Source organism: Phascolarctos cinereus, unplaced genomic scaffold (assembly GCF_003287225.1).
Source record: "Phascolarctos cinereus isolate Bilbo 61053 unplaced genomic scaffold, phaCin_HiC Scaffold_9;HRSCAF=440, whole genome shotgun sequence".
Lineage (NCBI taxonomy): Eukaryota > Metazoa > Chordata > Mammalia > Diprotodontia > Phascolarctidae > Phascolarctos > Phascolarctos cinereus.
In genome coordinates this window covers 243,357,950-243,374,092 of record NW_027556402.1, presented here as the reverse complement: position 1 = coordinate 243,374,092, position 16,143 = coordinate 243,357,950, and the positions used below count along the sequence as shown (strand labels likewise).

The following is a 16,143-nucleotide window of genomic DNA, read 5'->3' as shown; positions in this document are numbered from 1 at the left end:
TTTATTCCAGAGGCCAGCTGATGAAGTCTATTTCTCTAGGGGACTGACTACAGGTGAGGGACACTGACCACGCCATTAGATATAGTTACTTTATTGGTTGATTTTGATTAACTGTTTTTATTGGTTATAAAGATGGATTCCAGAGGGGAAGCATATTGGGAAGTGATTATGGCATTAAAAACCCCAAAAGACATAAATAAAACTTTTTTTAAAAATAACAACAAAAAAAAAGTTATGGCTTTTGCCTCTGGCAAACAGGTGGTGTTTTGAAGGTATTGGTGAGAAGATTGAAGCTGTTTATCCAACTCTATAACTGTAATGATTACCAGAGAAGCTTGGGGAAAACCTTCTAGAGCCTTAGAAAGTGAATAAAGTATAATTATTTTTAGCTCAGCCTATTTTTACAACTACTCCCACAGACATTTCCTCCTCCATCTGAATCCTACTGTGTGTCTCCTCTGTAGCATTCCTTCTAATAACTTCAGTGCAGGCTTCCTCATTGAATACTGCTGTATTAAAAGGGGTTGGTTTTGTGTTGTTCATCTCATTTTCCGAAGGTACTCTGTGCATTTTATGACATGTGTTAGAGGAATCCTCATATATATGTTCCTTTCCCCCAGATAACATTTATATTTTACTTCAGTTGTGGTTTTGCCACTGCTGAGTTATGTCAGGGACATATAACTTCCACTTTAGAGGATAAATATGTGACAGTATTCCAGAAACTGTCATCATATCTGCTTTCTACAGCCTTGGTGTTGATATCTCTCTGTATTATTTATAAATGCAGTGATTAAATTTCACATTGGACAGCAGTAGGGTTTTTACTTGGAGTAAAATTTAGCTTCATCAGCAAATATTAGTTTCTTCAGTTACAGGTTTTCTCCTTGCTCAAAATTGAGTTTTCCTTATCTGTCTCAGTCTGAGTGGTTGGTCTGTCTGGAGTAGTAGGGGAGAATCCCTCCGTATTGTGGGAGTGAAGACTTGTGAGATTAGTTTTTGGCTTCCTAGAGATGATGGAAAGTTAAAGCAAATCAGTCAGCCCTCTCCAGGTCTTCAGGATTGTCTTCGACAGCACTATCCTGTGCCTTCGCTGTTGTACTGGAAGGAAGAAGAGGCTATCTGTGTAGTAGTACGGCCCTGGTCACTCCATTTCCCAACAGCGTGTTCAACACCACTTAGCAAAGCAATCCCGCTGACCCCGCAGAGAGTGGTACTAGGCTCCTAATCAGAATAAAACAGGGAATGCAGCAGGAGCAGAGAGAGCTGTCCTGAGTGGGGTAGAAGGGCCTGTGGAAATCTGAAAACATCTATGGTTGGGAGCAGCAAACCTTGCTGAGTCCCCTGTGAGGCCAAGTAGAGGAGCCCTATTTCAAAGCTGTGAGACTTAACTGAGAGAGATGTTCGTGGCCTGATTTAAAGAGGAAAAAATGCCTCCATCTGGCTTCCACACTGTACAAGGGCATAGGAGCCTAGAAAAATTGGCTTAGGCGGCAGAGAAGCCAGCCTGACTTTCTGCTGAATCGGACCAACAAATCTCCATGTGTTTTTCTTTGAGATTGGGCCTGCTGTCATGTGAACAAGATGATAGTATCGCTGAATGTCACAATATTGATTACCAAGGCTACCTGTCTTAGAAACAGTGACATGGGATGTCAGAGGCTCTGTGAACTCTTCTGCCTGAACAAGCCCTGATGAAACCTAGTGATGTGGATGTCAAGGGAATCTGGGTCTCAGAATTACATGCTGGGGCTATGGAACAGCTCTTGACAGATGGATTGAAGGGGGCTGCTACTAGCCAGCATAGAGGCCTGGCAGGCCCACCTATTGTTTTATAAAGAATGTATCGAGATTGGAAAGTGATAAGCCCTTATCTTTCTCTTCCTCCCTCGTTCCTTCTCTCCCTTCTTCTCCCTCTCTTCTCTCTCTCTTCTCTTCCTCCCTCACCCCCATCTCCACATTTTATCTCCTCCTTGTCTTTTCTGTCTTTAGACTCTCATTAGGCTGTAAATGCCAGATTAAGAAATGAACTGTTTGTGAATAGTGGGTTTTTCCCATAGCTACAGGATTGTGCAGAGATGCTCCAAAGGGATTAATAAAGGTTTTTCTTATATGTGTCTAATGCTGAAAATGTCAAACTGTTTACAACAGTATTATCGCCATTAAAGAGTTAGAAGACATTCCATCTGCCAGCAAAACTCATAATTTCTCTGATTAAAAGGATTAATATTTACAGATTCAGGAGGCAGAAGGAAGATGCCTTTTGCAAGGGACATTAGTGAACTTCAGCTGACCTTACATAGTACATTACAGATGCACCTTCTAAAGCTCCAAGTTGCCCCCACTCTTTATCTGCTACATAAAGGTATACTGAAGCATATCAGGATTGCCCTGAAATGGATGGGGAAGATCTCTCTGCATTGCATTGACCCATGTTAGGACTATAGGTTTGACTATCTTCAAAAAACAGCTGCCGGAGTTTGACTCTTTAAACTAAATATTTACATCAGCCACCCCCAAACCCAAGGAGCCCTCCAACTCCTGGACTGTTGAAGTTGTATTTTCATATACAGTGTTGAAAATAATTTAAATACCCGTAGCAATCAGTATTCGCCTCCACATTTATTTCAGTGAAACGTAAAAAGTATTGGCCGTTGTCTGCACCCCCCTCCCCCTTCCAAGATCCACCTAGTATATACTTACTGCACCTCTCGGAGTGGGCTTTGTGACCTGCTGTCACTGGCCTTTACAAGCAAAACAGCTTTTCCCAACTTCCATGACCTGTCCCCGTAGCCCAGGCTGCAGACGTAGCCCCTTTTCTTGGCTCCCTTTCTTTCCTTCTTTTCTTCCTCTTCCCTTTTTTTCCCCTCCGGAGGACTAATGAAAGTTTGTGAGTATTTGGATCCTGTTTTTCCCAAGCTTCTGTGGGCTTTGTTTCAGGCCCTGGGGGAGGAACAGTTGTGAATGCAATGTGACTCACTTGACTCCTACTCGGCTAACTCTTGCTCTGATTGGTTGTCACCTTGCTATAGCCATATGGCTGAGGAGTACTCGAGCCTCTATCCCCTTTCTCCCTCTTTTCCCTACAGTTCCCTTCTGTTGGACATAGCACTCTGTGAGCAAGTTCCTTGCATTGTCTCTTGCTGCTGGCTTACTTCAGCTAGGCAGGCAGTTGGAGAGCACCATTCACACTGAATTTCCTAAGGATGGCTATAGAAGAGAAAAACACTCTTGCCTTTTGTGCCTGGTACAGTAATTATTTAGTCTCCTGTGCTGTTTTTATTCAGAGTTCATTTTTTGGCAGGTGTCACACCGGTCTTGTATTATTTCCTCTTGATTTCCCCCCTCCCCCTGATTTGAGCTGGTTTCTGTAAATGTTCGAGCAGCCCTTTCTCTGCTAACTGCTGATGTAGCATTTTAGAGAGTTTGTTAACATGTTTAATGTCTGAGGGTAGAGAGCTGAAAGCAATTCTAAATAATTATTCAGTTCTTAAATGTCTAAATGTTCTGGCAGCCACTGAACAATAAAATCTACGTGTAAAATTTTGAATTACCCTTGCCACTGCCCCCACTCTCCAGAGAAAAGGTCTGGTATTGTCATCATTTTTCTTTTCAGGCAGAAGAAATGGGCGTCGGAGAGTTTGGGAGTCTCAGGCTTCAGAAGCCTTCCGTATTGTGGTTCACTTGCGCTTTGGTCTTCCACAGACTCTGAACGTGCCCGCTACAGGGTGTGCAAGAATTTCCTTTTTAATAAATTGGCCCCTAGTTCATATTTCATTTTCTGAAAAGTCATTCAGGAATAAGGATTTAACATTGGTGCTAATTTTTGAATATTTGATGGAATTAATTTTGAAAATATTAAAGTATTTGAAAATGTAAACAAAAATGCTGTGGATCCGGGAGTACACAGTACAGGAAGATGTGCTAGAACCCTAAATGGGAATGGGAACATGAACAGGAAGACACCTAACCTCTGCTTTTGTACTTTTCATTCACTTTCTTTTTCTTCACCCCTGCCTCAGAAAAATGAGGGTCCATGTTCCAGGCTAGCACACTCATGGAGTGAAAGGCCTAACCCGACTCCATCTCTGAGGAATGCATGAGTTCAGCCCAGCCTACACATTCTCCCAGACCCATCTGTCTGACCCCTCAGACATTCTTCCTTCTAGCCAAGAGGAGCAGCAGAGAGCCAGAGGTCAGGTCTCAACATCTGTCCTCCCTGGTGCCCCCCATATACATAGTACTTTCCAAATGACCTTCAAGGGGTGTAATGAGTGAGTGCAAAAATAGATTCATCTGATAATGATTTTCCTCCACTTGAACAAAGTCCAGAGAATTTAAAAATACTTTGATTTGAAAACCTTATCACGTGCTTCCATCTCCCTCCATTATCAGCACGTTGTTATATCTGCTCAGAGGGCCTATGCCATTTTCCTCTTTTTTCCCAACAGTACAACTAGGAAAGTTTATATAGGAACTGCCTAGGGCAAGGGATTCTTACGTTTTTTTAATCTGCCATGTGTTTTCGATGGGTAGTATAGAAATTATTTCATCTGGTGACTTAGTTGTTTTAAAAGAATCAGTAGATTGAAGGGACAGGAGCAAGGTGAGAGCAGGAGGCCAGAAATAAGTAAATCTGTGTTCTGCTCCTGGATAATCCCCAGTGACTTTCTGGGCTGTCTTAAGCCACCGTTAACTTGTTAATAAGTCTCAGTTTCTCCTTCCTTTTAAAAACGGTGTCTCTTAACTGCATCTTTCATGTTTGTTCCTTTGAGGTGCTTTGAATTCTTCAAAGGTAGATGCTGTCTCTAGTTTATGTGAGTAGAGATACAATAAGAGGGGATTCAGCAGGGTAATTTTCTAACACCTTTGATGTTTGTCTTTATCTGGTAGAAAAGAGTCGTGGAACAGCTTCGGAAGAATCTGATAGTAAAACAGGAACAGCCAGACAAGTTCCAGATACAGCCGTTGTCGCAGCCTGAAAACAAGCTTACGCCAGCCCAGCAGCAGCCACCACCACCGCTCCCACCTCTGCCACCACTCCCGCAGCAGCAGCAGCAGCAGCAGCAGCAGCAGCAGCAGCAGCAGTACCACCACCAGCAGCAACCAGCTGCCCCCTCTCCTAACCTGACCGCCCCATCACAGGTGAGCCTGGGCTGAGAGCTCTCTGGAGGGAGTAAGCCTTTTGCTCAGCTCTGCAAGAGAGGTGGAATTTTCACAGGCTCATCCCCAGCTCTGGAGGTGGAAGGCATCCTAGAGGCCCTCTAGGCCCTGTCCTCTATTCTTTCCCACAGAACTGGCCCAAAAGCCATGCAGCTTCCCACTCCTGCAGATGGTGACCATTCCATAGGGCAGAACCAGTCCCAGAGCCTGTTGGCTAAACCCAGCCAGCTCCACACAGGCCTTGGATGACTGACAGTGTTCGACAGCCCAGGGAAGTCATCCAGGCTTTTGGTGGCATTTCCTACATTGTTTCCTACATCAGTGCAGGCTAAGAATAAGAATACATACCTGACCTAGAACACCTAGGCTCGTGCCTAGGCTAATCTTCCACTTAGTAACTAGCTGTGTGATCTAGAGGACCTGCCCACAGAACTCTGGTCAGGAGAGCCCTGTAGAAGAGCAGTAACACCATAATAGAACAAGCTGAGCTTTGCCCCATGAAGCAGGACTGCTGTTACCCCTATTTAGAAATGTAAATGTCGACTGCTAGGGCTCAAGAAGGAAGGGGAAATTATATCCCCCTACCCAGAAGAAAAAGGCATCATTAGTCTAAGGTTAAGAAAGGCATAGAGCCTTTTGCTTCTGAGAAGTTTTTCCATAATACAGAATCGAAGATGTGTTATAATTTCAGTGAAATTAGTAACTGTGGCCAGCACTGCTCATCGGTGGGACTTTGTTTGCCAAGTTAAGTTGTTTTCCCCCTCTCAGATTTAAATATTAGAAATGAAAGAGTTCCAAGGTCTATATCCTTGGACCTGTGTTAGAATGAGCAGAGCAGTGGTGTGACAGATTTTTCCTGTGGACAAAATGGCCCAAAAGAACAAATGTGTTTCTGAGCTATTACTGTGTCCAACCCAGTGAAAACAAAGGAAGCTTCATACAGAAGATCCAAGCCGTTGTGGTGGCATGTTGTGGTGTGGTCAGCAAAGTTCAGGAGGGTGCTTCAGATGGATTCACTCATCAGGGACTTAAGCCAGGATCTCGATACAAGGGGACACATATCGGGGTCATCTTTAGAAGTAGAATGACCCTTCAGCAGGAATTTTCTTCTGGCTGGATTCTTCATCCAGATGTAATAGAGGCACATTAGTGAATGGCGAATGCTATCTGTACAGAAAGAGGTATGAAAAGTTACTGATTTAATGTTGTATCTCAAAAGCAGCTTTGTAACATATGTGTGTCAATCAGAGAAGGTGTCATCATAAGATTTGGAGCTAGTCATGACATGGCTTATCAGCCATGAATAGGCCATGGTCAGGACTGGGTGTCTCAAAAATCTTAGTGCTGTCTTAAGCTATTATAATTTAATAGCTTTTGAAAACAATTTAGCTTATAAATAATATAACTTAAAAGCTATGTTATTATAGCTTATGATGGCTTTTATAAGCTATAATAGCTTAAACCAGCACTGAGACTTTTTAGACACCCTGAATAATGAAACCTGGATGATAGGAACCGAGTTTTCAAGTTGAAAATAAAAGGAACATTTCATTCTAGGATCTGTCCTCAAGCAAATGAGGGAGGCTTTAATCTGAGAAGCTGAGTGTCTGTCAGTACTTAAATATTTGGTGATGGTGTGGCAGGGCTCTCTCCCAGAGGAATGGTATATAGTGCACATTTTGGCTGCTTAGAAAACAGAATTTTGCATTTGAGGCTATGTGTTTAAAAGTACTTTGTCCATCATTCTTAAAAGATTCCAGTGCCACAAAGAGAATGACAGCTCTACAATAACTCTGACAGCTAGAAGTGTGTGGTTTTTACTTCCCCTCTTAGGGGAGACATTGTGGAGGTGAGGAATTGTGAGCTGACTCGGAATGTCAGTTGGCCAGGTTGTGATGATCACGGGGTGTGTTGTTTTTCAATAGGTCTCGAACTAGCTTATCCATGTGAGATGGCACGTTTGGAGCATACCGAGATGATATGGAGGGAGTAAGGTAGAATTTGCTCCTTTTCTGTTGTGAAAGCGTTTTCTTTGTTACTCTATAGCCCAGGGAAATGTTCCACTCTGATGGTGTTCCGGATTATGTGAGGAGATAGAGAGCAGGGTCTAGTTGCCTTCCCTTTCTCTTGCAGTCTTTATTTACTTGGTAGTAACAAAAAGTTTGCTGTCCGAGTACCTTGGCATTTGCTAGTCTGATGAATAGATTCCATTTCTTTAGGTCTAATTTTTTTTAAATGCCAATCAAAATACCTATAGTTTTTTTTAAAAAGCAACTTTCATTTATACCATAAACAGAAGGAAAGAAATGATTAAGAAAATTTACTGCAAAATAAACCCACAGAGGAAACAGGGGGAGTCTCCTTGCTGTCACGTCTTATCTGTGTAGAACAGTGACATTCCGCGGTAACAGACAAAGCAATCCACGGTAGGTGTGCAGGAGAAATAAATTCTGTATTCAAAAAAGTCTCCATTTGCATGTGTGTCGGAGCCTGTCTGATCTTATGTGAGTACCCTCTGCTTTGCTGGCAGGAAAAAAAAAATTGACTGCAAACTAAGTATCTTGTGATTCTCAGTGCCCTTTTGCTACCCATTTGGACATTAACTTCCAGGTCATCTCTGTGTCATGAGTTGAATTTTATTCAAAGTTAAAGGGCCCTCTAGTGAAATATCCAGGAAACTGCCACTTTTTATTCAGTGTATTCAGACATGAAACTAATTTTACTTCGCATCAGTTTACTTCAAGCAAAATTTAAAGTTTTTCTTTGCAGATGCGTCCTTTTCCCCTTCTTTCCCCTCCTTTGTTTCTGTTGTGGGAAGAATTAGAAAGAAAAATGATTTTTTTCTAGGTTTGCAAAGTTGTTGGTTCCCATGGCCACAAGAACTCTTCCACCTTGAATCCTTGGTGGTTTGTGTTCACCTACTCCCTGGCCCAGCGTAAGGACTGGCATGGAATCAGGAAGGCAGAGCCACTGTCACCTTTAGGGCTTATGCATTATTGCCTAGAATAGTGGACAGGAGAGTCCTGTTTCAGGTCCTGGGCAGAGATGGTGGGTGGCATGGACACCTTCCCCGCTCTGTCAGCTGCGCCTGAAGGACACTTGATGATTGAATGAAAACGTTAAAACCCCACTCTGGCAGGAACATTGTAGGGGTCGGGTCACAACGTGGATGAAAGTGGAGCTTGTTTGTTACCTGCTCTGGCTGACAGTTAGGATCAGGTCCAGTGTTGATGGTGATTTCCATGAATGGAAGGTGTGTCAGACAAAAGCAGAATGACCTCCCTTGTGAGGAGCTCTGATCACAGAATGTGCAGCGTATCTGACAAAGCCTGTTTACTCATAGTGAAGGGCTTTTTCCTTATTTTAGAATGCTCAGAAAAAACAGCTTATTGCTATGTCTCTTACTGTGGTATAGCTCAGTAAGGTAACATAGCTATAGTTTTTATCACCTCAAAATAGCAAATGATCTGTCTTTTCCACAGAGTAATAGTTACATGTTGATGTTTCTAGTTTATAATTGAAGAAATTAGGGAAAATGGGGAAAGTGATTAAGTAGGGGAGAGCAAAGGTTGAGGGCATTTTGCCCCTTGTTATTTGTGAAGAAAGACTGAATTATATCCTGTGGGGATCAGATGGGCCAAATAATGAATGTGTTCAGTTAAATGCATGCAGTGGTGCTCAAAGCCCATGTGTGTGTTGGGAGAAGGATTATAGGACAGATAAATAGGGACCCAAAGTGGATCAGTTTGATGAACAGAAACTAAAGTGGATGAATAGTAAAGGAAAAAATGTATGTTACCTGTGGAGACATCTAGATTTGCCAATAGAAGCGTGGAGGGTTTTTGATCAGTCTGACATTTAAAAAGCAGAAGCCTGAGTTAGCATCAGCCAGATAGCTGGTTCGACCAGATGGCTTTTCTTGTTCTCAGACTGTCTGGACCTTCAGTGGTACCTAGTGGTCAGGTATCCTGTGTAGTGGTTCTCGATCTCTTTTTACTTTGTAGTGGACAGATTGGATTACTGCAGTGAAAGAACCTGTACAAATCTTGATCCATGGGTTCAGGTGGCATTGATGGAAACAAGTCTAGCCCCTTACCCCATCTTGATATTCACTGCAGGGCAGGTTGCTTCTCCCTTGCTTTCTTTTCTTGACCGCTGATCGTGGCCACTCTCCAGGGAAAGTTCCTGTAGTCAATGACAACTAACTACAAAATCCGAGGATTGGGTAATCCTCAGATACTTAGAACTAATATTTACTCATTTAATGGGTTGATACATTTCATAAAACTAGGAGCCTCAGAGGAATTAAATTACAGTGACCCTTGTGTGAGTTTCCTTTCTTCCTCCCCAGGGTAATAATCAGAAAATGAGATTTTACCCAAAATTTTGTTTCAGTGACAAATAATTAACATTATGTGGTGATTTTCCCCTCAATTGGTGAGATCATTAAAATTTAGGGTAGAGAAGGTGTGCCCCTATCAACTTTGCAACTTTTACACAGTTTATTAATCCATTTTAAGAACATGAATGGCAAAATAATACAGAGTTCAACATAGGACTTCTGCTCGCCTTCCTCCCTGCGTCTTTGGAGGCCCATTCATTGCTGAAAGTGCCTTGTATGAGCTGCATTTGTTAGCACGAGCTTACACATGGAAGGATGGAGCCGAATGTGGACACTTGGATGAACAAGCACTTCCTTTCCCCAAAGTAATAACGCCAGGTGTGGTTTTTAACAGAAGAAAGGGCGTTATGTATAGCACCTCGATGGACTGTGTGAATTATGCTGCGTTTCCCTCAAAACTCAGTAGCGTCATAGCGGCCAATGTAGATGCACTGCATTGTCATGATATGTATTTTCTCTCCTCTAGAAGACTGTAACTACAGCTTCTATGATCACCACAAAGACGCTACCTCTTGTCTTGAAAGCAGCAACCGCAACCATGCCTGCCTCTGTTGTGGGCCAGAGACCCACCATTGCCATGGTGACTGCCATAAACAGCCAGAAGGCCGTGCTCAGCCCCGACGTGCAGAGCGCACCCGTCAACCTCCAGACGTCGAGTAAGGTCGCTGGGCCCGGGGCAGAGGCTGTTCAGATTGTGGCAAAAAACACCGTGACTTTGGTAAGCCAGTAATTGTGGTCCTTGTGTGTCTGTAAACAAGGGTTTGGAATCTCTCTGGATATTTATAGACTGGATCCATTCAGGGGACTTTTCAGACTTTCCCTTGGTGTGTTCTGTGCCAGACTCCCTTTTGACATTGATTTCTTTAAGCACGTGTCATATACCTGTGTGTGATCAAACTCAGGAAATTCAAGAGGCACATAGAGCACTTTACAAATACTAACAAACTCAGCACGCTGATGGCATCATCATTGCCTGTGGTCTGTCAAGAAGAAAAAAAAAGGGGGCCCCCAGCAGAAAGGCCCAGAACAAAAATAATTAGGAAACTTTCAAGGATAAAATGATTTTCTGAGCTGTTCTGCTCAGCACTGGGGGAGGAGGTCTGTCTGCACCATTTTTCAAAAGGCCAGCCAACAGCCAGATCTTAGCCCTTCTGAAAGAGGCCTCGTTGTTGGTGTGTTTAACATGTTTAAAGCAAATCAGAGCTAATGAAACAGACGAGGGGTTTCCACGAGAAGCTATCAGGTAGATCAGTCCATACCAGTTTGTTGGGCCCTCAGAGCACATCAGACTCTCCTTTGGAGTTAAGACTGAGTAAAGCTTTGCTTGAAGACTCCCAGGGAAGGGGAACCGTGCGCCCTCCCCACCCCCCCAGCCTCAAGGCAGAATGTTGTACTTTGGGGTGGATTGTTAGAAAATCTTTCTTTACCTGAAGCCAAGATTGTCTTGTTGGCAGTCTAGTCCTTCTCCCATGGGATAGGCCTTCCTATACTTGAGAATGGTTATCATGTCTCTCCTAAGTAGTCTTCTTTAGACCAAAAATCCCTAGCTCCTTCGGCCGTTCTTTACAGGACACAAACCCAGGGCCCCTCGCCATTCAGGTCCTTTTCCTACGTGTAGTTTCCAACTTCTCCATGTCCTTCCTAAATTGTGGCACCTAGAACTGAATGAACACACCAGCTTTGGGGAGGGAGCGGGGACAGTGTGTGGGAGATGAGAATAGGAGGCATTTAACCCACTGAAATGCAGAAGATAAAAGAGACTCATAGGAGCCCATAAACAGGTTCACAAACCACCTGAAGTTCTCAGCCCATTGATTTCGTAAGCACCTGAGTACGTACTGTGTGCCAAACCCCAGCACTCTGCTAAGGGCTAAGGATGTAGAAGTTAAAGCAGCCCCTGGCCAGGTCACCGCCCTTTCAGTAGATCCCAGCGGCTGCCCTGTTACCTCCATTTGGCTTTTTAAAGCCTGCCTCCCACCCTTCCCAGTCTTCATACACTTTCCTAGGGTCCAGTGACCAGCCTCCTTTTTGGTTCTCTCACAAGACGGTCCCATCTCTGGATTCTGGGCCTTTTCCCCACCTGTCCCTCAGGCCTGGAAGGTGTTCCCTCCTCATCTCTGCCTCCTGGCTCCTGTAGCTCCCACCTCGTGCTCACGCCTTCCCTCCGTTTATCCTGTCTCTGTCATGTTTGTCTGTAGTTGTTTGCACATTTGTCTCCCCCCCCCCCGTTAGATTGTAAGCTCACTGAGGGCAGGGACCTTTACCTTTCTGTGTATCCCCAACACTGAGCACACACTGCTTGGTACTTAGTAGGGAGGCGTTTATTAAGGCTTGTTGATTCGCCCTCAGGGAGCTTATGTTCTAATGGGGGAAACAATGTGTACAAGACCTGTAGCCCTATAACCGCAGTGACAACAGCAATAGCTAACATCTCTGTAGCACTTACTATGGTCCAGGCGCTGTACTTCACAATGATTATCTCATTTGAACCTCACGGGAACCCTGGGAATTATTATTATTGTTATCTATACATCTGTCAATTATAATTATTATCTATTTAACTATTGATAATATTTTTTTATAATCTAGATAACCATCAATAATAATGATGAGGATGATCATCGTTACCTTTACTGTTGATGGGGGCAGCGTGATATATGTAAGCTAGATCCTCCTGTAAAGGAGCTGACCCTGGGAATGTTCCCCCAGTGACCTTTTGACTTCTCATCACTGTTAATCCCTCTTCCATCATGGGCTTCCCTGCCTCCAGGACTCGGCCCGCTTAGTTCTGTGCTGCTGGTCTCTTTTCTAAAGGTGAAGGAGTCCAGGAGGGAAAAAGCAGCCTAGTTCTCATTTCACTTGACGGACCACGGAAAGGAGGGGCCAGGCAGAGCGCCACAGGACTGTCACCTCCCGGTCTTGAGCGCACGTAGCCTCACGCTGGCAAGGTCGGCTGCTGTGGGATACCCAGGGATCTGCAGCACAGTAACCCCACCCCCATCCTTGTCGCACAAACCATTACTAGCCATGCTGCTCTCCTGTTTTACTTGAGAAGGTGCTTCTGTAAGTCCAAGTGTTGAACTTCGCATTGTGTTTGACTGTGCGTGGCCCAGCCATCTTTCTGGATCCTGATTCTGTCATCCAACACATTCCCTGTCATTCCTATCTTTACGTCCTGTCTGCGTCATTAATAAAAGTGTTCCATAGTACAGGGTCAAACACAGGTCCCCGAGGCATTCCGCTTCAGACCTCATTTTACATTGACGCTGCACTGCTAAGCCATCTCTTCAGGTCTGGCCATTCCTCTAATGGAAGTGGGCCAGACCCACTCAAGTGCCTGCCTGTGTCGTCCACCCCACATCCTTCCGTCTTATTCTTAAGGGTAGGGTGAGAAATTGTGTTTAGAATGTCTCCCTGAAACAGGTGACCCATACCCAGAGGATTCTTTCTGCTCTTCTGTCAGCCATGTCACTGTGTCAAAAAGAAATGAAAACTGGGGCAGCTAGGTGGTGCAGCGGATAGAGCACCAGCCCTGAAGTCAGGAGGACCTGATTCAAATCCGGCCTCAGACCAAACACTTGACATTTATAAGCTGTGTGACCCTGGGCAAGTCACTTACCCCCAATTGCCTAAAAATTTGAAAAAAAAAAAAAAAAGAATGAACCTGAAGCAGCATGAACTGTCTTGATGAAGCCATGCTGGCTCTTTGGCTGTCATTGTCCCTTTTTCCAGACCTCAGTCACCATTCTATCAGCGATCCAGTCAAAAATTCTGCTGGGAAGTCAGGTGGAGCCACTCTAGATGTTGGAAGGCATTCTTCCCAAAGTCTGTATTATACAGGCTCCTCTTTAGTCCCCTTTTTAAAGATGGAGGTGACTGTCCTCTGGGCTCACAGCAACACCCTTGCTTCCTTAATCATCACAGCCCTTCAGGAATCAGTGACAGTAGACCATAGGGTGTATAGTCCCCTTGTATCTGGTGCCTCGGCCTCCTCAAAGACAGCTGGCTGCTCTCCTGCTTTCTCCTGACTTCTCTGGGGTTTCTGCTCTGCTCCATGTGGGCTGTCTTTGCTCTGTCCTTTCCAGATCTCATTCTACATAGTGGGAAAGAGCTAAAGAGCCCTCAGTTTTCTCAGCTTTTCACTGTCTTCCTCCTTCCCATTTCTGATCCTTCCCTTTTCCTAGAGAGAACTCACTTTAAGTCTTCCTAGACCTTGCCACATTCCGGTATTTCTTCTCTGCTGCCCCTCTTTCTGCCTTAGGTACACTCCCTATACATCCACATCATTTCCTGGTCACCGTCTTCAGAATTTTATTCATGAGAGCCCTCCTGTACTGACTTCTCCTGTAAAATCAAGAGTCCATGAGATTGTACCCACTGAGAAGAGCTCACCCTAAATCTAGGATGCGTGTCGGACTTTTCTTCTGCTTCTCCATCACAAAATCTACACTGCAGTAGATCCTCCCCCTCCCCCAAGGTTCCTATCATTTCCACCCTAGTATCCCATTCTCCTTACTGGTGAAAATCAAGTCCAGACTAGAAGTTGTCCCTGAATGATAAAATGACCCTTAAGTCAAGTCAAGAAATTGCTCCGCTTTGGGAGAAGGGGGCTCCCCGGCAGACGCCTAGATACCCAAAGTCATTTGTTCATGGATTGAGATGTGCTGCAAAAACTCTTCCCATCTATTTCCCGTGATCCTTAATAGACTCCAAGGATAGGATTAGTTTTGTTTATGTTTGCTTTGATTTTATTTTAAGAATCTTTGATAGCTTTTGTTTTTATGTTACCTTTATTTCCTAATATAATCCTTGTTTCCTTCCACAGTCAGCCATTCCTTATAACAAAAATAAAAAAAATTAAAGGGGAGGGGGAGTAGTTTAACAAAATTAACCAGTGGATCAACTGGATTTGACAGTGTATGCAGTGCTCCTTCCCCATAATACCCCACCTCTGTCTGCAAAGAGATAAATCACACTGGGTCATGATCATTGTATGATGTTGTTTCCAGTGTCCAGGTGGTTGTGTATGTGTCGTGTCAGACTTCCTGAATTTTTCTATATTCCTTCCCCTCCTTGTTTCTTATGTTGCAGTAACATTTCATTCCAGTCATATGTAAGTTTGTTGAGTCATTTCCGCAGAGACAGACACCGACTATGTTTCCATTTCTGTATAGCTCCCCCCCCTCCACTTTACCCAATTGTTTTTGGTGAATAAGGTATCATGTTCCAGATTCACATTTCAGGCATGGGTCTCATTCTTCTGAGTCTCTTCTGACATACCCAGGAAGTCAAATTTTCTTCCTTGTGGTGGGCTCTCTAAATCACTTGGCTTATTAACGCTGTCCTTGTACATAAACACCCCATGTTGGAGGTTTGATTGCTTACTCCTTTTTTAAAGTTTTTTCTCTTTTTAATTCTGGGTATTCCTAGTGCTATTTTTCCCTCCCACTCTCGAGTTACTGTTTATGGCATCTAGCTTAGTGGATGGATTTGGGCAGTTTTCTCTCTATCTTTTCCTTTTCAATTTCAAGCCTTTTTTATTAGATCTGCAAAATTTCCGGGCAAAGACGTTCTCGTGAGTCGTCGTCAGGTACACTTCGTACCTTGGCCAGAAGCCCATTCATTATTCCTGCAATTTTCAGCCTGCTCAGATAAGAACCCTTCTCTTAGGTGAAGAGCCATTTGGCCGACCAGCCACACTTGACAAAACTTCCCTGTGTTGTAGAGCCAGTTTGAATTTCTTTAAATACATAAGTGCAGGTATTAAAGAGTTTCATAGGAGATTGGTTAAGCTTGCTGCACCAGCATGTTCTACAATCAGGTGTGTGATGAAAGAGAAAGGGGGTTCCCAGAAGAATGAAAGGGTAAGAAGATGCATCCCAGTGAATGCCAGGGGCAAGGGTGGCCAGGGCTGGAGAACCCGTCTGCCAAAGAGCAGTGAGCCTGAAACACTCCTAGGGAGCTGAGCTTTGGTGTCCTGCGAGCAAACCGTCCCTCCCAGTTTAACTGTTTCTTTCATGTTTGCTTAGCAGGTTCAAGCGACACCTCCTCAGCCCATCAAAGTACCACAGTTCATCCCTCCTCCCAGACTCACTCCTCGTCCAAACTTCCTTCCCCAGGTAAGTGGGCGAAGACAAGTCCAGCAAAGGCAAAGGCAGCCTGAGAGCCGTGCTCTTCAGGTCACATTTGAGAGATAATTCTGAGCGCCGATTTCTGTACCCCAGAGAAGGGCACATCATTGGCACTGAACAAGACAGTCTTAGGACGGGGTCAGCGAACAACAGACAGGATGTTAGAAATATTGTCTAGATTGGAAGCACCCCTGGACTGTATGGGAAACTTGGGAATAATCTGGCCAGATCCTTCCTGGTAGCAATGAAGAAACAAAATGATTTTCAGAGAGGTTTTTTCCGCCTGTATTAGGAACCTGTGGTTGTATGCTAACATAAAAAGTGAAGAAGAAAGCAGGAATCAGTGTCACTAGCAAAGGGCTGTTGAGTTCTTCCCTTAAAAGTCGGGGAGCAGATTGGAGTGCCCCAATTAACTTAAAGCCCAGAATATGAAGGCTTGGCCAAGAC

General features: G+C 44.1%; 1 protein-coding gene across 1 annotated transcript in view; it reads left to right on the top strand.

Annotated features, from left to right (window-relative positions):
- PHF21A (PHD finger protein 21A) overlaps nt 1–16,143 on the top strand; it is a 215,033-nt gene that overhangs the window by 173,797 nt on the left and 25,093 nt on the right. Inside the window, 3 exon segments of the mRNA XM_078148326.1 lie at nt 4,894–5,145; nt 10,032–10,283; nt 15,595–15,684. Coding sequence (XP_078004452.1) covers nt 4,894–5,145; nt 10,032–10,283; nt 15,595–15,684 — 594 coding nt within the window.